At 41.5% G+C, this 23,233-nt stretch overlaps 2 protein-coding genes across 2 annotated transcripts; both read right to left on the bottom strand.

Moving 5' to 3' along the window:
• Positions 1–15,128: 15,128 nt before the first annotated feature.
• Positions 15,129–17,951, bottom strand: LOC144607704 (galactoside alpha-(1,2)-fucosyltransferase 2-like). The gene is made up of 2 exons (XM_078424729.1): positions 17,926–17,951; positions 15,129–16,403 (listed from the first exon to the last, which is right to left on the bottom strand). Exon 2 carries the CDS (start codon positions 16,347–16,349, stop codon positions 15,192–15,194), a length of 1,158 nt encoding a protein of 385 aa, XP_078280855.1. The 5' UTR covers positions 16,350–16,403; positions 17,926–17,951; the 3' UTR covers positions 15,129–15,191.
• Positions 17,952–20,001: 2,050 nt separating this feature from the next.
• On the bottom strand, positions 20,002–22,689 carry LOC144607558 (galactoside alpha-(1,2)-fucosyltransferase 2-like). Its single transcript, XM_078424454.1, has 2 exons — positions 22,664–22,689; positions 20,002–21,141 (listed from the first exon to the last, which is right to left on the bottom strand). Exon 2 carries the CDS (start codon positions 21,085–21,087, stop codon positions 20,002–20,004), a length of 1,086 nt encoding a protein of 361 aa, XP_078280580.1. The 5' UTR covers positions 21,088–21,141; positions 22,664–22,689.
• Between the last annotated feature and the right edge of the window lie 544 nt (positions 22,690–23,233).

The following is a 23,233-nucleotide window of genomic DNA, read 5'->3' as shown; positions in this document are numbered from 1 at the left end:
GGGACTAAAAGGGTAGGGGTCAGGGCTTCTGTGCGTGCCAATGTGTCAGCCAATGCATTCCCGACAGAATCGGGATCCTTGGCAGATGTATGCGAATTACATTTAATGACAGCCAAAGTGTTTGGGAGTGTTAAAGCCGCCAGTAGATTTTGAACAAACAGAGCATTTTTAATAGGAGTGCCTGCTGCAGTCAAAAAGCCCCTGTGCTGCCACAAGGCACCAAAATCATGTGCAACTCCAAAGGCATATCGTGAGTCGGTATAAATATTAGCACGTTGGCCAGCGCAAAGATGGCAGGCCCGCGTGAGGGCAAATAATTCGGCTTGCTGGGCAGAGTGAGATATACTGAAAAAGGCGCATTCAAGGGTTGCCCCGTCTTCCACAACTGCATAAGCAGCACGTCGTTGTCCACAATCTATTACCAAAGAGGAGTCATCCACATAAATATTCCGGGCATTCAACAGTGCCATGTCCGATATGGTGGCTGTCATCTGTAAGGCCAATTCTGTCAGAGCAATACAATCATGAGGAGGTGCCTCCTCCGGAGGGAGGAAGGCTGAAGGATTAATGGTGTGAAAAGTCAGAGCTGGATTATCTAAAAGAGCAAGTTCATACTTCTGCTGGCGAGCACTGGAGAGGTGACTGCGTGGCGGTTGGTTAAGCAGCTGTAAAATAGTATGGGTGGTATATACCACAACCGGATGGTGTAATGTCAAATTGGCCGATGCTCCCAGCAAGACATGAATGGCGGGGAGTAATTGCAAACACGGCGGGAAGGTGAGAGCCACCGAGTCCAAAGGTGAGGAGAAATAGGCAACGGCTCGTCACGTGGTACTGGGTGAGAACCCCAGAGGCGCACCCGTCAGTAATAGTAACATACAGATGAAATGGTCGGTCGTAGAGAGGTCTCCCGAGTGCTGGAGCACTTATCACGGCTTCACGGAGTGATGTAAAGGCTTGCAGCTGCTCCTCAGTGAGCGCAAAATGTTGGGGTGCCTTGACAGAAGAAAGTGGAGACAGAAGTTTAATGTAGGCAGCGACATCCGGGATCCATTGTCGACAGAAATTAATAAGTCCGAGGAAAGCCTGCATCTGCTTAGGGGTAGTCGGCGTCACGTAGCTACCAATAGGCACCGTACGATCTATGGTGAGGGCACGCTCCTGGGCAGTAAGCATAATCCCTAGGAACTTAACGGTCTCACAGCCCTCAGACACCTTCCGTTTGGGAATCGCATACCCCCAGGAGTGTAATGCCTGCAGCAAAGCGTTAGTGTCCTTTTGATTTGCTGTCAAGGATGGACTAGCCAAAAGTAAATCATCGACATACTGTACTACGGTAGAACCCTGGGTTAACTGTAACGTGGCTAACTGTTTTGCTAAGACGTGAGAGAAAATGGAATAAATGTAGAATCTTATCAAAGGCTGTGAATAAATAAATTCAGTGTCCACACTTAGTTGTTCGACGGTTGCCTGATTTTATTCTCTTATGAGGGAGCGTCTCACAGAGGACCAGCATCTGTATGAGTCTCGCCTGACTTGGTTACATTCGGTCAGTCTTTATAGGCAGAGACAAACAACCTTTCCGCGTGACACATACTCCACCTATCTTGTGACAAACAACCTTTTAATGTGTTTTCCTAAGCTAAGTTTCGTTTCTCCAGAAGTCGTTAGCCACTTCCAGAGAAGGCAGTTGTAGTCTTCACTGTGGCTTGCAGCTTTAGCTAAATCAACCGTACTATCTCCATATGTCTGGCATACAAGAAGAAGTGTCTCATCGGTGTTTTTTCTGTAAGCCATGCAACATAGTTTTACTCACAAAGGCCTTCTGAAAATCCAAGTAAATCTACTGACTCTCATTTGTCTATCCTGCTTTATATTTCCTCAAAGAAGTCCAACAAATTTGTCAGGCAAGATCTCCCCTTAACAAAACCATGCTGACTTCAGCCTACTGTCTCATGTGCTTCCAAGTACTCCGAAACATCATGCTTTATAATGGACCCTAAAATCCCAAACGTCAAATATTAGATGGCATGAGTTTAGGGTGAGATGGGGAAAGTTTAAAGGAGATTAGCAAGGCAAGAATTTGATGGTGTGTGGAGCAAGTGCAAGTTGGTAGAAGCAGACATGACAACCATGTTATTGAGGTACAGAGATAATAGAGACACGGACAGGCAAAGAATAGTGGGACATGAGTCCAGCAAATGCCAAAAGGATTGGGTCAGATTGATCATAAGACCATATGTGATAGGAGTAGAATTAGGCCATTTGGCCCATTAAGACTACTACACCATTCAATCATGGCTGATCTATCTCTCCTTCCTAACCCCGTTTTCCTGCCTTCTCCTCAAAACCTCTGGCACCCATAGAAATCAAGAATCTATCTATCTCTGCCTTAAATATATCCACTGACTTTTGCCTCCATAGCCTTCTGTGGCAATGATTTCCACGTATTCACCACCGTCTGACTAAAGAAATTTCCTCCTCATCTTCCTAAATGAACATCCTTTAATTCTGAGGCTATGTCCTCTAGTGCTAGACTCCCACTAGTGGAAACAACCTCTCCACATCCAAATCGTCCACATTGACATCTTTGTTGGCGTAGACATAATGGCTAAAGGTTGTGTTCCTCTTCTGAGTTTAATTGTTTGCTGTTTGTTGTTCAATGCATTGCTCAGGAACTGTTTAGCATTTGGAATATTGTGGTGCATTTCTGGTCACCCTTTTAAAGGAAGGATAGAAACATAGAAACATAGAAGATAGGTGCAGGAGGAGGCCATTCGGCCATCGAGCCAGCACCACCATTCATTGTGATCATGGCTGATCTTCCACAATCAATAACCCATGCCCGCCTTCTCCCCACATCCTTTGATTCCACTAGCCCCGAGAACTCTATTTAACTCTCTCTTAAATCCATCCAGTGATTTGGCCTCCACTGCCCTCTGTGGCAGAGAATTCTACAAATTCACAACTCTCTGGGTGAAAAAGTTATTTCTCACCTCTGTTTTAAATGGCCTCCCCTTTATTCTTAGACTGTGGCCCCTGTTTCTGGACTCCCCCAACATTGAGAACATTTTTCCTGCATCTAGTCCTTCTATAATTTCATATGTCTCTGTAAGATCTCCTGTCATCCTTTTAAACTCCAGTGAATACAAGCCTAGTCTTTTCAATCTTTCCTCATATGACAGTCCCGCCATCCCAGGCCAAGCAGCATCCCTGGAGGACATCGACAGGTGACATTTCGGGTCAGGACCCTCTTCATTCTGCAGACCCAAAAAGTTACCAGAGAAAGACCCAGAGAAGCTCACGTTGTCCAGAGATGCTGCCTGACCCACGGAGTTACTCCAGCACATTGTGTGTTTTTGATCTCATAAAACCACTGATGTATCTACATCCACCTCCACCCATGCGTTCCAGCCACCGCCACCAAACAAACTTAGTTGCAAAATGTAAACAAACGTAGTCGCAAAAAGCTTAGAATGGAAGAACTCACCCTTAATCTCGGAGATTAAAAAAGTTTATATCTCGGGAATTATAAACATTCATTGCACAATGTTACATATTTCGCAATGATTTTATTTCTTGAAGGCGTGCAGCGTAGGTTCACTAGGTTAATTCCCGGAATGGCGGGACTGTCGTATGTTGAAGGGCTGGAGCAATTAGGCTTGTATACACTGGAATTTAGAAGGATGAGGGGGGATCTTATTGAAACATATAAGATAATTAGGGGATTGGACACATTAGAGGCAGGAAACATGTTCCCAATGTTGGGGGAGTCCAGAACAAGGGGCCACAGTTTAGGAATAAAGGGTAGGCCATTTAGAACGGAGATGAGGAAGAACTTTTTCAGTCAGAGAGTGGTGAAGGTGTGGAATTCTCTGCCTCAGAAGGCAGTGGAGGCCAGTTCGTTGGATGCTTTCAAGAGAGAGCTGGATAGAACTCTTAAGGATAGCGGAGTGAGGGGGTATGGGGAGAAGGCAGGAACGGTGTACTGATTGAAAGTGATCAGCCATGATCGCATTGAATGGCGGTGCTGGCTTGAAGGGCTGAATGGCCTACTCCTGCACCTATTGTCTATTGTCAGACCAATACTGGGCAAGGTATCATGACTCAATATTATTGCAGAGGAAGATCTTTACTCTTCTGCCTAAATCTTCTTGTAATGAAGGCCATCATATCATTTACCTTCCTAAAATTCAATGATTTGTGTACAAGGACATCCTGATCCTCCTGAACACTGACACCTTTCAATCTCCCACCGTTTATAAAATACTGTTCTGATTCTCTCCGCATCCTCCTCAGAATCCGCATTTCTAGCCAATGTCATCATCAACAGACTCATTCCCTTCCCTCTGAATCATTGAAATGTACAGTGAACATCTGGTGCCTCCCACTGATCTCCGTGGACCCCACGAGTCACAGACTTCCATCCCAAAAATATTGGTTATTCTGATTCCTTCACCACGGCCTGTTGACCAATTCTCAGACCATGCCCTTGTATTACCCCCAATCCCAATTGGTCTAATTTTGTTTAATATTGCCTCGTGTGGTACCTCAACAAAGGCCCAAACACACTACATCCGCGGGAATGCACTTATCCATCCTACCAGTCACATCTTTAACAATTTTTAACGAATACAATTTGTTCCACTTGGATGGAAGGAACTATTTGATCACTGTGGACTATTTCTCAGGATATTGGGAAATAGACTATCTAGAGAAAACACTGGCAGTGAATGTCATCCATAAAATGAAAGGCCAGTTCGCAAGATGTGGAGGCCAATTCTCTGAATGCATTCAAGAGAGAGCTAGATAGAGCTCTTAAGGATAGCAGAGTCAGAGGGTATGGGGAGAAGGTAGGAACGGGGTACTGATTGAGAATGATCAGCCATGATCACATTGAATGGTGGTGCTGGCTCGAAGAGCCGAATGGCCTACTCCTGCACCTATTGTCTATTGTCTAAAAGTGTAACGTCCAGGTTCAGAAACAGCTTCTGCCCAACAACCATCAGGCTATTGAACGCTTTGAACTCCAACTAAATTACGAACTATGAACTGGCTTGATTATACTCAGGATTTTGGGCTTTGTTCTGCATTTTTGTGTCCTCGGGAACTGCGGCGTCGGGAGCTCGCGGGTCCCTGGTTGGCGACCAAGTTTCGGGGGCTCCAGCGGCAGCGTCTTCGTCCGCCCAGAATCGTGGGCCTTGGGTCGGCCCGTTCGCGGGACTTTTCATCGTCCGGCGCGGCTTAAAATTGGCCGCGAGATCTTCCATCGCCCGTCGGGGGCATCAGTGTACAGAGCCTCGATCGCCTCGACGCACCAGTTTTGACCGCCCGACCACGGGTGAAGAAGCAAGAAGGAGATAAGACTTTCTTTTTTACCTTCCATCACAGTGTGGAGGTGCCTGGAGGAGAGTCACTGTGATGGGTGCTTGTGTTGAATTATGTAGTTGTGTGTTTTTGTTGCTTTTTTAGTGTTGTGACTGCATGGTAACTAAATTTAGTTCAAACTTGTTTTGAATGACAAATAATTTTCAATTCAGTTCAATTTAATTCAGGATCTTGTACCGTCGCGACCAGGGTTGTTGGCCTCTTGATGATACTGGCTGCCTTTTTGAGGCAGTACCTCTTGCAGATCCTGTGTAGTACCCGTGATAGACTGGGCAGTGTTCACCACTTTTGGCGATCATCTTTGCAATATGATTGGAAACAGAAACACAGGATGCATGAAAGTAAAACCATTCTCACCACTACTTATAACCTGGAGCGCAAAACTAAAAAAAACCAGATTCAAACAGGCAAAACATTTCAGGCCTGGAGGGGAAAAGCCAGGAAAAGAATGTTAGATTGCTTGTTAACAACGCATCATAAACTCAGTGCTGCATTCATTTAATGATTTCCTAACTGAGAGGTTGCATGAGATAAAATACATTTGTGCCTATTTTTTATGCATATTGCATATTGCATATTGTATTGTGTTTCCAGTCTGTTATGCTGCTGCAAGTAAGAATTTTGTTGTTCCATTGTCGGTACATATGACAATTAAACGCTCTTGATTTATGACTACTTTCAGAATCATATACTGAATGATTTTCAATCAAGGTCAAAAACCTTTCATTTGGCAGTTTGGTAGTTAGTTTATTATTATTATTATCACGTGTACTGATGAGGTACAGTAAAAAATCTTTTTTGTTGCATGCTATCCAGTCAGTGAAAGGACTGTACATAATTACTATCAAGTCATCCAGTATACAGAGACAGGACAAAGGGAATAATGGCCATAACTCGAAGTGTTTGCTGATATTTTGGGTTAAAATTTTCAAAATTCCAGCTTCTCCCGGCACCCACCGGGTTCATGAAAACTACACAATACTAACCTCAAATATGAACTTTCATGGAATTTCTTAGGTTGCACAAAGGACTTTGGTTTTTACCAGTATTATTATTTCATGAAACATTTGTTTATTGTACATTATATGTTATCTATATCCTGCCATCAGGAATGACACTGGATTTGGCAGTGCCCACACCAGCACTCACGGTAGGGTGAACTTATGTGATATGCTTCATTTACAGAGACAAAAGAGCCCAGGAACTGCATGGGGGGAGCGGTCCCTCACTGTCAGGGTGCATGTGTAGTGGTGCTGGTGATCTCAGCCTTGTCCCGGCAGCTCGGTCCTGGTCTCAGGCTTCTCCCTGCAGTTCATTCTTGCCTCAAGAGGAGGCACTAGCAGTCCCAGGCTTATCCTAGCAGCTCAGCCTTGGGGGTTGAAGAGGCAGAGCTGGCAGTCGCTGGATAATCCTGGCAGCTCAGTCCTTACCTCAGTGTGTGGATGCAGTCCCTCATTGTCCATGGGCGGAAGAGGCACTAGCATCTAGTTCTATATACACTGGAATATAGAAGGATGAGGGGGGATCTTATTGAAACATATAAGATAATTAGGGGATTGGACACATTAGAGGCAGGAAACATGTTCCCAATGTTGGGGTAGTCCAGAACAAGGGGCCACAGTTTAAGAATAAGGGGTAGGCCATTTAGAACGGAGATGAGGAAGAACTTTTTCAGTCAGAGAGTGGTGAAGGTGTGGAATTCTCTGCCTCAGAAGGCAGTGGAGGCCAGTTCGTTGGATGCTTTCAAGAGAGAGCTGGATAGAGCTCTTAAGGATAGCGGAGTGAGGAGGTATGGGGAGAAGGCAGGAATGGGGTACTGATTGAGAGTGATCAGCCATGATCGCATTGAATGGCGGTGCTGGCTCGAAGGGCTGAATGGCCTACTCCTGCACCTATTGTCTATTGTCTATAATCTATTACTGTTATATCATTTGTCCAATCAACATGTTCATTAAAATCACCTCTAACTATATTTGTAGAATTGTCATATTTCTACTTTCCTTTCTTTTTTCTTTTTAAATTTTTTATTGGAGATAGGTACATCTTTACAGTCATACATTTTTAAATTGATAATATTGTCAATTATTATTATATTGTCTCCAATACCTTTTGCCCCCTTTTTTTTAAAAACTAGATAGAACTAAAGAAATAGATGAAGTAAAGAAAGAAAAGAGAGAGAAGCAAAATAAAAACAAAAACAAAAACAAATTATAAAGATAAGGAAAAAGTTAGTTAAAGAAGAATGGAAAAATTTATTAAAATAACAAAAACTTCATTCGAGATATATACGTACATTTCAAAGTATAGAATTTCATCCATTCTTTAGTCCGAGTGCTAGTCAGGTTCCTGTGCTGAACCATTCTGACCCTTTAAGTAATCAATAAAAGGAGACCATATTCCAATGAATAATTCCTGTTTGTCCAACAGGGAAAATCTGATTCTTTCCACGTTTAAGGTCTCCGTCATTTCTATAATCCACATTTTGATTGTGGGGACCGTAGGGCCTTTCCAAAATTTTAGAATTAATTTTTTTCCCGTTATTAAACTATAATCCATAAAGTTTCTTTGTATTGTTCTAAATGTTTGATTTAATTCTAATATTCCGAGTATAATTAATTTTGGATCTGGGTCCAATTGTGTGCTGGTTACTTTAGATATTATGCTAAAAATATTTACCCAGAATTTTTTAATTTTTATACAGTTTGCGAACATATGAAATAATGTAGCTTCTAAATGTTGACATTTATCACATTTAGGTGAGATATGTTGGAAAATTTTATGTAGTTTTGTTTTTGAATAGTGTAACCTATGTATTACTTTAAATTGTATTAGAGAATGTCTGGCGTTTAGTGAACACTGATGTATATGTTGCAAACTTTCTTCCCAAGTATCTTTCGTAATTACTTGGTTTAATTCTTTTTCCCATTTTTGTCTGTATAAGTCCGTGGAGGGAATGTCACTGTCTAATAAGATATTATATATATAAGATATTAATTTTTCTGTATTAGGATGTTTGTTCCAACATTCATCAAGAATTTCTGAATTTCTAATTCGAAAATTTTGGGAGTTCGATTTTACATAATCTCTAAGTTGAAGATATCTGAAATAATCATTTCCACGAAGACCATAAGTCTGTTGCAACTCCTGAAATGTCAGAAAGGTGCCTTCCTTATAAAGTTGTCCCATAAAGCATTACTTTCCTTTCTAATGCTTGCGCAATATGAACAACTAAATCAGCTCAGGGAATGTGCCTGAAACGTTCATGGTCTGTGTGACTCAATAATTCAGCTGTCTGAACTACCAAAAGCATTAGGATTCTACACCTGAAGCATATGACCAATTTGTGCTAAGAGTGTGGAAGTCGTTGAGAAGACGTATCCCTCGAGGCTGCCACACGGAATATGTACCTGGCCTTTCCCCAGATTCTGCTGCCATATATGCCTTATACAAGGAGAAGTATGAAGCCGACCCCTTTTCTGCTGATACTATAGCCACCAGGGAAGCTCTTACTGCATCTGATCGGCGCAAGTCGTGGCAGGATCTGATTGAATCTGTGGATATGACCCACAGCGGCAAGAAGGCATGGACCACTCTCAATCGGAAGCGATTTCGGACGGGGCCTCCAGACTATGGAACGTCTCCTGAGCTGTGACATGCTGCATGACACATGCACTGTAAAGGATCTTGCAGAGGCCAATGATGTGGCAATAAAATTTGCTCGCTATTGGCAAACAGCTGTGTGATGACACGAATAAATACATAAATAAATCAGGATTCCTCACAATGTTACTTTTTTATTACAGCAAGCTTCTGACCTGAATGTCAAGTGTGCTCATGGTAACTATAGACTTTCTATTCTTTCAAAACCCAAAGGGTTAATGTGGAAATTACTTAGCTGGGGAAATGATTAGTAAAAGTTAAATTCTTCAAAAAAGCAAAAGAATATTTATTTTGTATTTCTCTACTGCTCATCAAAGAAAATCATGCTTCATCCGGCCGCACAATATTAAAGCCTTTGTGTTTTAATGATAGATATATTATTAAGTATGTATTTATTACTACATAAAATACACCGGGTGGCGCCACCAGCACTGGCTGCCTCGCCAACAGTCTGTCCTTTCTTCTTTTTGCTATTTTTATTATGTGTTTAAAGTATGTTTTAGTGTTTCTTGGTTTGTTTTATGTGGGGGGTGGAGGGGGGGGGAGGGTTGGGGGAAACTTTTTATCAATCTCTTACTTTGACAGAGATGTGATTTTTTTTTCCATATTGTATCTCCGTCCCCACTGCGGCCTAACATCGTGGAGTCAGCGGTCTTTCCTAGAGACTGACCCGGTGCCCCAAGCCGTGGGAGTGTGCGGGACTTTAGTATTGTGGAGCTTGCGATCCCTTTGCTGGGGATTGAAGCTCCAGCCACGGGGCCTGTGGACCTTAACATCGCGAAGCCCACAGTCTCTGGTAAGAAGAGGCCGACTCGGGAGCTCCATGCCGCGGAGAGTGTTTCAACCACCCCGTCGCAGGAGTTTCAATCACCCTAACGGGAGCTCCGATCGTCGGCTGCGGGTGGTTTGACTGCCCCGACCATGGGAGAACAAAGTGGAAGAAGTTTGATCTTTTTTTGCCTTCCATCACAGTGAGGAATGTGGAATTTACTGTGATGCATGTTTATGTTAACTTTTATGTGGTTGTGTGTTGTGTTGCTTTTCACTTAGTATGGCTGTATGGTAACTCAAATTTTACTGTGCTTTAACTGGTACATGTGACAATAAACTGACCTTGACCTGGAACATGTGTTGCATTCAGGGTTTGATGTCCTTCACCTGGTTACGTGAATAGTAATTGATCTTGAGGTGAAATTCATCAAGAATGATGAATTCATCACTGTGAGGGCAAATTTGCTTGGATTTCATAGTGAAGTTCAGCATGTCTCCAACATCTCTTACCAACGTCTACAGATGCACCATAGAAAGCATACTACGAGGTTGTATCGCAGCTTGGTGTTGGAACAGCTCTGCCTAAGACCGCGAGAAATGGCAGACAGTTGTGGATGAGGCCAAGTCCATTACACAGATCAAACACCCAGCCATTGAATCCATGTATATTTCATGCTGCCTCGGGAAAGCAGCCAACGTTTTTCTCCCCGATCAATGCCTCTTCTCCCCACACCCATCAAAAACTTGAAAGCACGTATCAGCAAATTCAGGAACAGTTTCTTCCCTGCTGTTATCAGATTACTGAATAATTCTCCCATAACCTAGAGTGTTAGTCCTGATCTCCCAGTCTACCTCATTGCGGGTCTTAGACTTTTTCTCGATAACGGTAACACTCCACTGGTGTAACACCATGTTCTGAACTCTAGTATTCTTTTCTGTGCACTACCTCGTGTATGGCTTGATGGTACTCGTGCATCTGCCCATTCCCTCTGCAGATGCAGCTTGATCTTCAACCACCTCGCACACCAGCACTATCCTACACACCGGGGACAATTTACAATTTTTACCAAAGCCAATTAACCTACAAACCTGTACGTCTTTGGATTGTGAGAGGAAACTGGAACACCCGGAGAAAATCTGTACCCGTACAGACATAGTCAGTTGCTGCCTTACAGCACCAGGATGTCTGGCACTATAAGGCAGCAACACTACCGCTGTTCCACTGTGCTGTCCGATATCTCCACTTTATTTTCCACAGTGTCCTTTTAGAGTTTTTAATATAATTTATGTATAGTTTGTTATCTGTGTTTTTGTCTGAGCCCAGTGGCTACGATGCTGCTGCACGCAAGATTTATCATTGTACCCGTACCCCACCGTACTTATGCATGACCAAAGACATTAGAGGAGCAAGATAGACCACTCAACCCAAAAAACTGTAGTAGGGCTTGGGTAGATTTCTACGCCATTTTAGGAAGCAGATTCTGTGTGCCAAACTGGGCAGTGTTCACACCTCTCTGCGAATTCGTATATAAAATGTTTGCAAACAATTATTTTTGTTCAACGTCTTGGATAAGTTGACATTTTATAACTATTTCTTGAAGAATTGCTGCTTCGTGATCTTTAAACTTTGGATGTTACTGATTGAATATTTGCACTAGAGATCCATTCTGTCTGTATCAGGCCAATTGATCATATTTAATGAACTGTTCTTCTTTGCTTTCTCTGTTAATTTTAATTTCACCTCCACGAGCTGTATCTCTTTTTGATTGTCCTACATTTTAAAAAGTCATGGAAGCAGAGATTAGGCATTTGCAAACAATAGAACTCTACAGTATCCACAATATAATTGAAAAGACATTTAACTTTACACTTAGAGCAAAGAACATTTGAATTGGTGAATTGATTAGTTAAAAACCCATGACAGCCACTAAAATGCTGCCTGATGTGGTACAGAAGCATGAATCGCATTCAAATAGACACAGTGGTGGAGTAAATCACTGGGTCAGGCAGCATCTCTGGAGAAAAAGGATGGGTGATGTTTCAGGTTGGGACCCTTCTTCAGACAAGGGGGGGAAGGGCTGGTATAAATCAGGACCTGATCTTTTCATTGGTTAGCTGATATGCAAAACAGTGCAACCCTGCATATCTCGCACACAAAATTATGTAAATCATACCATGAATGACAGAAATAAAAAGTGTTATCCTTGTTTATGAAGTTCATTTTTGAATGATTTAAAATTGAGGGGGTTGGTGCAACAAACTGCTAACCCACAAATGTGTCGTTATGAGATATTCACATTTTGAAAAATCCATAAATCACAAAAAAATACTAAGTAGGTGCTCTTATTTATCTCTTATTTGACCAACTTATCAGTTGAATTTAAATATGATTTTTTTACAGGTTGTAGGGTGGTGGCAAGGATTGTGTTAATGCATGTAACTCATTTTTCACAAAAGTGAGGGTTAGCACTATATTGCACCGACCCCCTCAATTATATGTTAAATTCAAAACTAAACTATGGTAGCAATGTACATTATTCATGTCTAAAGCTAGCACTTCTGTATAAGTGTAGGTATGTATGCATTACATTTTATTACACTAATATAGAATAAAAAAATATCTTGACATGTGTTCATAGTTATTTTATTCACAATATTAGGAACTGTATCAGAACAATATCAGCAACTGTACCAGAAATCAGAATTCTAGCTATGAGCTACAACATACATAATCATATTTCATGTAAAGCCATGAATTATTATGAATTATTGCTGCCGGAACAATATAATAAAGATTTCATCAAAATACACCACAATTGAAAATCAACAACACAAATTCTCGATCCGATATTTTGTGGGCAGAGTTTTGGCAGTGCAGTTGTCTACTTGGACAGGCTTGAGAATAAAAGTATAGATAAAATCCAAGGATAATTTAATTACAGGGAGAGTGGTGAGTGCCACAAAAGTGCTGCCAGGGGTGGTGGTGGAGGCAGATGCGATAGTGGCATTTAAAAGATTGTTAGATAGGCGCATGGATATGCAAGGAAGGATGGATATGGATCATGTGCAGGCAGATGAGATTAGTTTATCTTGACATCACACTCGGCACGGACATTGTGGACCAAAGGGCCTGTTCCTATGCTGTACTTTTCTATATTCTATTGAAACTAAGGTTGCCAACTTTCACACTCCCAAATAAGGGACAAAAGGTCACCGCCCCTCAGCCCACGTGATCTCACCCAGCCAGTGGCCAGTTGCTCCTGTTCCACCAATGGCGGCCGCCCGGGCCGGGAGGCGGGTTGCTATGCAACCTCCGTTAGGCGGCGCCCGGGCCTCTGGGCCTACAGTGTCCGGGTCTACAGTGTCCGGGCCTACATTGTCCGAGCCTACAACGGCCCCCGGGGCTAATACGGGACAAGGGCGGTCCCATACGGGACAAACCAATTTAGCCCAATATGCAGGATGTCCCGGTTAATCCAGGACAGTTGGCAACCTAAATTGTAACCATGGCAACACTTTCAAAGTATTTCATCGCCTGTAGTACTGCTTAGGGTGTCTTGAGATCATGACAGATTTGACGTTTTGTACTTTTTGATTCTGTCGAATATTGAATAGGTTAATCGAGAATTCTTGGAGAGGTTTTTGTGTCTGCTTGATGGTTGGAGATGTGATCTGCAGCACCATCAAAGTTCAAATCTAAAGCCACAGATGGCAGAAAATAAGAAGCTGATATAAGTTCCTTTTCCGTTCGATGTTTATCATAGAAAACTGGCTGCTTGATAAAAGATTCTTAAAAGGTATCTTGTTACTTATTTACTACTTCACAAATTGATATGAATTAATATTAGTAAATGCTAATTTACAAATTAATTCTTACAAATTTATAATTTCATCTATATTTTAAGTTAATCAAACATTAATCAAAATCAATGCATCGTCACCAATGCTGACTGCTGGTGAAAATTGTACAAATACTTTTCTCCTCCTCAATTGGGAGATTGCTGTAATTGGAAATCGCGATGTGACCAAGAATTGAAGATAGAGAATCACGAGGGAAGAGCTGTAGTGAGGGATAGAAGTGGTAACAATTCATGATAAGGTTTTGATCAAATTCGTTTTCCATTGTAAAGTCAGGCTGGAGCTTTCAGTGCAAAGATAGGGTCCCTGGTCCAATTTTGGTCATCTTTCATTTTCCTTGAGTTATGCTGGTTGGCAGCGCATGTTGTGCTAATAACAAAGAGACTATTCAATGCAGCACCTGGCTTGTAATGGTAGCTTCAATTTCGACCAAGGAAAGCTGAGATGCAAAACACTGGAGAATATCTGAGAGCTGATAAAAAAAAAGCTGTTCACTGTGTGAATAAACTAAACTAAACTAAACTGAATACAAGGAATTTTGTGTGCACTGGCTGGTGAAATACATTTGGGTGACACAAATAACGAGCTTGAGAAACTCATTTGGCAAGGGTCTGTGAATGAAAAAATGTATGCGATTAGAAAAACCAAATGCAAATAGGATGATCGCTTTCAAATATCCCTCAATTTCGTTTTCAGCTAATATCATCAAAGACCCACATCACTTTGACTACACTCTCATCTCACTACTACTCGCCATCAGGAAGAAGGTACAGGAGCATATAAAAACCGTGACCTCCAGGTTCAAGAATGCTTCTTCCCAGCAACCCCCTCCCCCCCCCCCCCCCCCCCCATCAGGCTCTTGAACACTGCACAACACCAACCACTTCCTCAGTAACTATGTTCTTCAAAACAATGTTTTGGCCACATTGGGGACTTCGGATCTGCAATATTGTTCTGGTTTCCTACTATTATGGATTATTAATTTATTGCATTATTGATTGTTGTATATATATATTTGTGCGTTACTATATTAATGGACCTGTTAAATTGCAACAAGTAAGTAATTCATTGTTCTGTTGCCAGTACATGTGATAATAAACTGTCTTGAGTCTTGACGAATGACCATGACGTTGTGATTGCCCGTTACCTTAATGGTCTATCCCACTCCATCTCTGATGTCCTGCATTTGGCCTCTTGCACTATTCTAGCATAACTCCTGAGTAAGTTCAAGGAACAGTATCTCATCTTTCGTCCATGAATGTCATGTCCATTGGAATAACATTGATTTCAACATTTTCTCGCAATAAACCTTCCCAATTTGCATATGTTTGAAGGTTCATCAATCTGGAATATTAACTGTGGCTTTTCTCTGAAGATCAAAAGACTGCAGATGCTGGAAATCTGAAAAACATTGTATATCAACATATTTTGTTTCCTTTCAGATTTCTAGAATCTGTTTTGAGTCGGACGTAATTTGGCAGTAATTATCGACCTACTAAAGAAGTAACGTCTGATTAAGAGTCTGCCATTTTGAAAGAAAAGGACATGTTCAGGTGGTATCTTGATAATGTAAAATATACTAAACAACACAAGCACAGAATTAAGACCACAATTGCTGCAGTTATTGGCCAAATTGGATTATTCTGGATCTCAACAGCTGTGAGATCAGCTGGAATTCCAATCCATTGAGGTAAGAAAGCTGCTTTGTACTTAAATAGCTTTAGAAATGGTGAATCAGGCAGAGTGAAGTTATCGAGGAAAATAGTCTCCCCACCAGCGAGGTACCCTGCCCAGTAACCAAATGTCCCTATCGTCATTATAGTGTGATTACAATGAGCAAGAATAGAAAGATCTTGACCTGGACTGTTCGAAGTATCTGAAAAGAAAACATCCCCTTTGGAATTATTGATGTTCTGCTTGCACCAATCCATTCCATCACTTGTCACCACAAAAATAACATTCTTGTATTTATTTCTGAAGTAAGTCATTGCTTTTTCTAAATATTTCTTATCAGCCAAGACCCCTTTCCAAACTTGTGGCATGGTGCGTACATAATCACCCCTTCGAACATGAACACCAACAAAAGTCACATTCTTTCGCTTTCCCCCGATGCGTCTCAGATATACATTTGTCTCTTCCGTGATAAAGTCATGAAAGGTGAACTCGCGGAGAATTTCCTCTCGTAGGTGATGATAGAAGGTCCAGGAGCACGTATATCCCGTGAACATTCGATAGTTCCCTGGAATATTACGATACCTGTCATCCATCCAATCATGGAGTTGGTAAGGCTTCCAGGGTAATTTTTTGATCAAACTTTCATGGAGGGTTGGAAGGGAGATTTTAAAGAGAGGAGACAGATAATTGGCCATTGGAGGCAAAATGTAGGCCTGATGACCATTCAGCTTTGCCAAAGCATACAGTGTTGCAAATTCCCCCATCTGGTTGCCAAGTCGTCCAATAGAATTTATTGTCCAAATTCCCTTGGTTGAAGCTTTCAAACCTGCAGAGTCCTGATCAATTTCCAGTTCATCTCCTGTTTCATCTTCATGATTCTCAGGATATGTGGGTACTTTATTGTCATTCATGTATGTATATATGCAGATAAAACATAATGTTACTGAAGCACCACTCAAAATTAACAAATTCATCTTCATCTTGTTTTGCCATTTCATGGCACTCTTCTCATTATGGTTTTATGATTCACTTCTCAACTCTAGTCAGAGTTTCTGAAAATACAAAAAGCTCTATTGCTAGAAAATCATTCATGAGTTTCAACAATTCTTCGCAATTCATTAATGCATCAAAAAAGTGTCCAGTTGTTTGCATTGTAATGGCTACCATGACACCACTTCTAAAGTCCACCTGCGATCTTTTCACAATTAGTTACATATTTCTCTGGTTGAAATATATTCCTTTCTTTAGTTTTGCCTTTAATCTGCAGTCTTAAAATATATATTCTTCCTTCTTATGCATTATAAATTAAATAACCACCATCTTCTTGTAGCTGCTGTATTTATGAATTATGTTTGTGCCCTCAGTCCTGCCTGAACCATTGGCTCCAAAACTCCATGAGATGAAATCCTCAGCAAAGACAAGTAGTGATGTTCCAAGTGAAACTTTCACTCCTGTCCCCTGCTTCTCGATTCCCCCATGGTTATCACTCCGTCTTCCTACCTTGGGCACTTTCCTAATCCAGGGTGCCCTGTACACTCTCTCTGGTGTCTACTGATGGTCATGAACAATTTCCCAGGTTAAAATTGCTTTGCATTCATTGGATTGGAAACGTTTCTGCTGATCAGCACCTTACAAGCTCAATCTTACTCTGAACTCACACAGTTACTTCCCAAGCAGGTGTAATCGGGTTCTTCATTCTGTTTCCCCTTCCTGATGTGTCAGGGTGTCCCAACTCAAATTCTACCTCAATGAACCCCACCAGTCTGAAGAAGGGTCTCGACCCAAAACGTCACCCATTCCTTCTCTCTAGAGATGTTGCCTGTTTTACTCCAGCTTTTTGTGTCCACCAAAAAGACCGGGACTGAAGTCACATTTGTTCGACTTTCTGTCCACAATTTCTCGTGAGCTACCGAGGAGACTTGCATTCTGGTCCTCCATATCTCAGTCAGCCTGGTGATAATATTCGTTTATCTATCGCCTATTTCTCTAATTTCCCTTATCCCTAACCAGTCTGAAGAAGGGTCTCGACCTGAAACATCACCCATTCCTTCTCTCCAGAGATGCTGCCTGTCTCACTGAGTTACTCCAGCTTTTTGTGTCTATCTTCGGTTGAAACCAGCATCTGCAGTTCCTTCTTACACAATAATAGTACTGAAGCAGTTAATGAAAATGTTAACAGTGTAGGTGCTGGAAATCTGAATACAAACAAAAAATGCTCTGAACACTCAAACAAGTCAGGCAGCATCTGAGGATAAGAGAAACCAAATTAAAGTTTTGGGCTGAAGTCTTCTTGACAAATCGAGGTAAGGGAAATTAAAGGTGTAGAGAATGTGGTGGGTAAAATGGATAGGGCAAAGGGAATATCAGAGATAGGATGAGAGCAGAGGTTACCTTGCGGAGGATCTACAGGAGGTGTTCAGTTAAAGTGCGTTAATGGGGATCATTAGGATGTAGTAACACCGATACAATACTGTAACATAGTGGGACTACAGGACATGCTGTGTCACATCATACCAATGGAGTGAGGAAAACGGAATCAACATCACAGGTGGATGATTTACAGCAGAAACTTACCTGATGAATGGTAATTTATAATGGCGGCAGACAGCTACATCAGTTACTTTCGTTTATTGTCCCGTGTAGCGGATAGCGGAAAGCTGTAAACGGACCGAAAATTAGCATTATTTCTCGTGTTACATTGAGCCTGGTTGTTATAAATGCTAGAAGCTGCAGGGACAATGATTAATCTGGCCATTAGTTAGAGAAAGTCACTTTTCAAAATTTTCTGATTAATGAAACTAACTTCACATCATCCACGTTAATCACTTCCGCAGAGCAAGTTTGCGACATTGCACTAACCATTTTCTATGTGAACGGTGGGAGACATTTGATAAAAACTCTCCATTTGTGCTTGCCGAATATACTTCCTCTTGTAACAATTTTCAATCTGACACGACCTCGGGTTATCACCGTAGAAGCTGCTATTTTTGCATTTACTTGAGGTAATCCTGCCTTAAATACTTGAATTCTCTCTTGCCTTTATTCGTTAGACTTGGATTGCTCACTTTTATTAACTAAGTTCTAGTTGCACACACAGTTATCTGTTACGATCACCTTAATGTACTCCAGCAAGCCAAAACCCATTAACAAAGTAAACACCCCACTTCTCACAGCGCTCACTCGGTAACTCTATAAAATGCTGGGAGACATTTGATAAAAACTCTCCATTTGTGCTTGCCGAATATACTTCCTCTTGTAACAATTTTCAAGCCGAGGACACAGACAAAGATCAGGAATACAGGAACTAGCCTTACTGTTCACAATGTCCAGTCCAAACACGGTGCAAAGTCAAACAGCAGAAACTGCTCAGCCGCAAAGACTTACTGGAAACTACCCTCCATTCAGGCAAAATATGTCACACAGCAGGAGATTCATCAGACGGCAAAGAGTGCAGGGAAAAACCACAAAGATATTGCAAGGACTCAAGGGATTGAGCGACAGTGCGAAATTGGGCAGGCTAGGACATTATTTGCCGGAGCAAAGGAGGCTGAGTGTGATCTTGTATAAAATGTTGTATAAAATGAAGGGATTAGAGAGGTTGAATGTGTAGAGTCTTTTTCCTTGGATCGGGAATCAAGAGGGCAGAGCGGCAGCTGAGGAAACACAATCTGCCACAGGCAATGATGGTCCAGTTCTATACTGCCATTGTGGAGTCTGTCCTCACCTTCTCCATCATGGTCTCGTTTGCCTCAGCCACCAAGCACGATATCCGGAGGCTGCAGCGCATCATTCGATCAGCTGAGAAGATTGTTGGCTGCAACCTTCCCCTCATTGACGAACTGTACACTGCAAGGGCCAGGAAACGAGCAGGCAAGATCATCTCTGACCCCTCTCACCCTGGCCACAAACTCTGAAGCACTTCCCTCTGGAAGGCGACTCCGGACTGTCAAAGCAGCCACAGCCAGACGTAAAAACAACTTTTTTTCCACGAGCAGTAGTTCTACTCAACAACCAAAAGTCTGTAGCCTCCTTTTGCTCTGGTAATTTGTTTCATTCAAATGTTTAAATTGTAATGTTTTATTCTTAATGTTTTAATGTTTTATGTCTTATTCTTAATTGTTTACTGCATGTCGTGTTGTTACTTGCAAGCAAAGCACCAAGGCAAATTCCTTGTATGTATACATACTTGGTTAATAAAATGTATTCAATAAAACAAATTTATTCAATTCAATTCAATTCAAAACCTTGAAATTTTGAAGTCTCCTTGAAGTGTGCTTCGTTGTGCTTTAAACTATAAAGTCTGTTGACCCATGGGACTAAGTCACAGTTTGTTCCTAACATTAAAATTGTGACAATTCTCTGTAAAATGCATAATGTAGCATCAGATTGAGGGAGTGCAGCGTAGGTTCACCAAGTTAATTCCAGGGATGGCGGGACTGACATATGATGAAAGAATGGATCGACTGGGCTTATGTTCACTGGAATTTAGAAGGATGAGAGGGGATCTTATAGAAACATATAACATTCTTAAGGGATTGGACAGGATAGATGCATTAAAATAGTTCCCGATGGAACCAGAGTCCAGAACCAGAGGTCACGGTTTAAGAATAAGGGGAAGGCCATTTAGGACTGAGATGAGGAAAAACATTTTCATGCAGAGAGTTGTGAATCTGTGGAATCTGCAGTTATTGGCCAAATTGGATTATTCTGGATCTCAACAGCTGTGAGATCAGCTGGAATTCCAATCCATTGAGGTAAGAAAGCTGCTTTGTACTTAAATAGCTTTAGAAATGGTGAATCAGGCAGAGTGAAGTTATCGAGGAAAATAGTCTCCCCACCAGCGAGGTACCCTGCCCAGTAACCAAATGTCCCTATCGTCATTATAGTGTGATTACAATGAGCAAGAATAGAAAGATCTTGACCTGGACTGTTCGAAGTATCTGAAAAGAAAACATCCCCTTTGGAATTATTGATGTTCTGCTTGCACCAATCCATTCCATCACTTGTCACCACAAAAATAACATTCTTGTATTTATTTCTGAAGTAAGTCATTGCTTTTTCTAAATATTTCTTATCAGCCAAGACCCCTTTCCAAACTTGTGGCATGGTGCGTACATAATCACCCCTTCGAACATGAACACCAACAAAAGTCACATTCTTTCGCTTTCCCCCGATGCGTCTCAGATATACATTTGTCTCTTCCGTGATAAAGTCATGAAAGGTGAACTCGCGGAGAATTTCCTCTCGTAGGTGATGATAGAAGGTCCAGGAGCACGTATATCCCGTGAACATTCGATAGTTCCCTGGAATATTACGATACCTGTCATCCATCCAATCATGGAGTTGGTAAGGCTTCCAGGGTAATTTTTTGATCAAACTTTCATGGAGGGTTGGAAGGGAGATTTTAAAGAGAGGAGACAGATAATTGGCCATTGGAGGCAAAATGTAGGCCTGATGACCATTCAGCTTTGCCAAAGCATACAGTGTTGCAAATTCCCCCATCTGGTTGCCAAGTCGTCCAATAGAATTTATTGTCCAAATTCCCTTGGTTGAAGCTTTCAAACCTGCAGAGTCCTGATCAATTTCCAGTTCATCTCCTGTTTCATCTTCATGATTCTCAGGATATGTGGGTACTTTATTGTCATTCATGTATGTATATATGCAGATAAAACATAATGTTACTGAAGCACCACTCAAAATTAACAAATTCATCTTCATCTTGTTTTGCCATTTCATGGCACTCTTCTCATTATGGTTTTATGATTCACTTCTCAACTCTAGTCAGAGTTTCTGAAAATACAAAAAGCTCTATTGCTAGAAAATCATTCATGAGTTTCAACAATTCTTCGCAATTCATTAATGCATCAAAAAAGTGTCCAGTTGTTTGCATTGTAATGGCTACCATGACACCACTTCTAAAGTCCACCTGCGATCTTTTCACAATTAGTTACATATTTCTCTGGTTGAAATATATTCCTTTCTTTAGTTTTGCCTTTAATCTGCAGTCTTAAAATATATATTGTTCCTTCTTATGCATTATAAATTAAATAACCACCATCTTCTTGTAGCTGCTGTATTTCTGAATTATGTTTGTGCCCTCAGTCCTGCCTGAACCATTGGCTCCAAAACTCCATGAGATGAAATCCTCAGCAAAGACAAGTAGTGATGTTCCAAGTGAAACTTTCACTCCTGTCCCCTGCTTCTCGATTCCCCCATGGTTATCACTCCGTCTTCCTACCTTGGGCACTTTCCTAATCCAGGGTGCCCTGTACACTCTCTCTGGTGTCTACTGATGGTCATGAACAATTTCCCAGGTTAAAATTGCTTTGCATTCATTGGATTGGAAACGTTTCTGCTGATCAGCACCTTACAAGCTCAATCTTACTCTGAACTCACACAGTTACTTCCCAAGCAGGTGTAATCGGGTTCTTCATTCTGTTTCCCCTTCCTGATGTGTCAGGGTGTCCCAACTCAAATTCTACCTCAATGAACCCCACCAGTCTGAAGAAGGGTCTCGACCCAAAACGTCACCCATTCCTTCTCTCTAGAGATGTTGCCTGTTTTACTCCAGCTTTTTGTGTCCACCAAAAGGACCGGGACTGAAGTCACATTTGTTCGACTTTCTGTCCACAATTTCTCGTGAGCTACCGAGGAGACTTGCATTCTGGTCCTCCATATCTCAGTCAGCCTGGTGATAATATTCGTTTATCTATCGCCTATTTCTCTAATTTCCCTTATCCCTAACCAGTCTGAAGAAGGGTCTCGACCTGAAACATCACCCATTCCTTCTCTCCAGAGATGCTGCCTGTCTCACTGAGTTACTCCAGCTTTTTGTGTCTATCTTCGGTTGAAACCAGCATCTGCAGTTCCTTCTTACACAATAATAGTACTGAAGCAGTTAATGAAAATGTTAACAGTGTAGGTGCTGGAAATCTGAATACAAACAAAAAATGCTCTGAACACTCAAACAAGTCAGGCAGCATCTGAGGATAAGAGAAACCAAATTAAAGTTTTGGGCTGAAGTCTTCTTGACAAATCGAGGTAAGGGAAATTAAAGGTGTAGAGAATGTGGTGGGTAAAATGGATAGGGCAAAGGGAATATCAGAGATAGGATGAGAGCAGAGGTTACCTTGCGGAGGATCTACAGGAGGTGTTCAGTTAAAGTGCGTTAATGGGGATCATTAGGATGTAGTAACACCGATACAATACTGTAACATAGTGGGACTACAGGACATGCTGTGTCACATCATACCAATGGAGTGAGGAAAACGGAATCAACATCACAGGTGGATGATTTACAGCAGAAACTTACCTGATGAATGGTAATTTATAATGGCGGCAGACAGCTACATCAGTTACTTTCGTTTATTGTCCCGTGTAGCGGATAGCGGAAAGCTGTAAACGGACCGAAAATTAGCATTATTTCTCGTGTTACATTGAGCCTGGTTGTTATAAATGCTAGAAGCTGCAGGGACAATGATTAATCTGGCCATTAGTTAGAGAAAGTCACTTTTCAAAATTTTCTGATTAATGAAACTAACTTCACATCATCCACGTTAATCACTTCCGCAGAGCAAGTTTGCGACATTGCACTAACCATTTTCTATGTGAACGGTGGGAGACATTTGATAAAAACTCTCCATTTGTGCTTGCCGAATATACTTCCTCTTGTAACAATTTTCAATCTGACACGACCTCGGGTTATCACCGTAGAAGCTGCTATTTTTGCATTTACTTGATGTAATCCTGCCTTAAATACTTGAATTCTCTCTTGCCTTTATTCGTTAGACTTGGATTGCTCACTTTTATTAACTAAGTTCTAGTTGCACACACAGTTATCTGTTACGATCACCTTAATGTACTCCAGCAAGCCAAAACCCAT

Source organism: Rhinoraja longicauda, chromosome 29 (genome assembly GCF_053455715.1).
Source record: "Rhinoraja longicauda isolate Sanriku21f chromosome 29, sRhiLon1.1, whole genome shotgun sequence".
In the NCBI taxonomy this organism is placed as follows: domain Eukaryota; kingdom Metazoa; phylum Chordata; class Chondrichthyes; order Rajiformes; family Arhynchobatidae; genus Rhinoraja; species Rhinoraja longicauda.
The sequence above is the reverse complement of the archived record's forward strand: the minus strand, read 5'-3'. Positions and strand labels throughout refer to the sequence as shown.

Bases quoted from the DNA above. Each gene is read 5' to 3' on its own strand.
- LOC144607558 (XM_078424454.1), bottom strand. From the start codon at position 21,087: ATGAAATGGCAAAACAAGATGAAGATGAATTTGTTAATTTTGAGTGGT.
- LOC144607704 (XM_078424729.1), bottom strand. From the start codon at position 16,349: ATGAAATGGCAAAACAAGATGAAGATGAATTTGTTAATTTTGAGTGGT.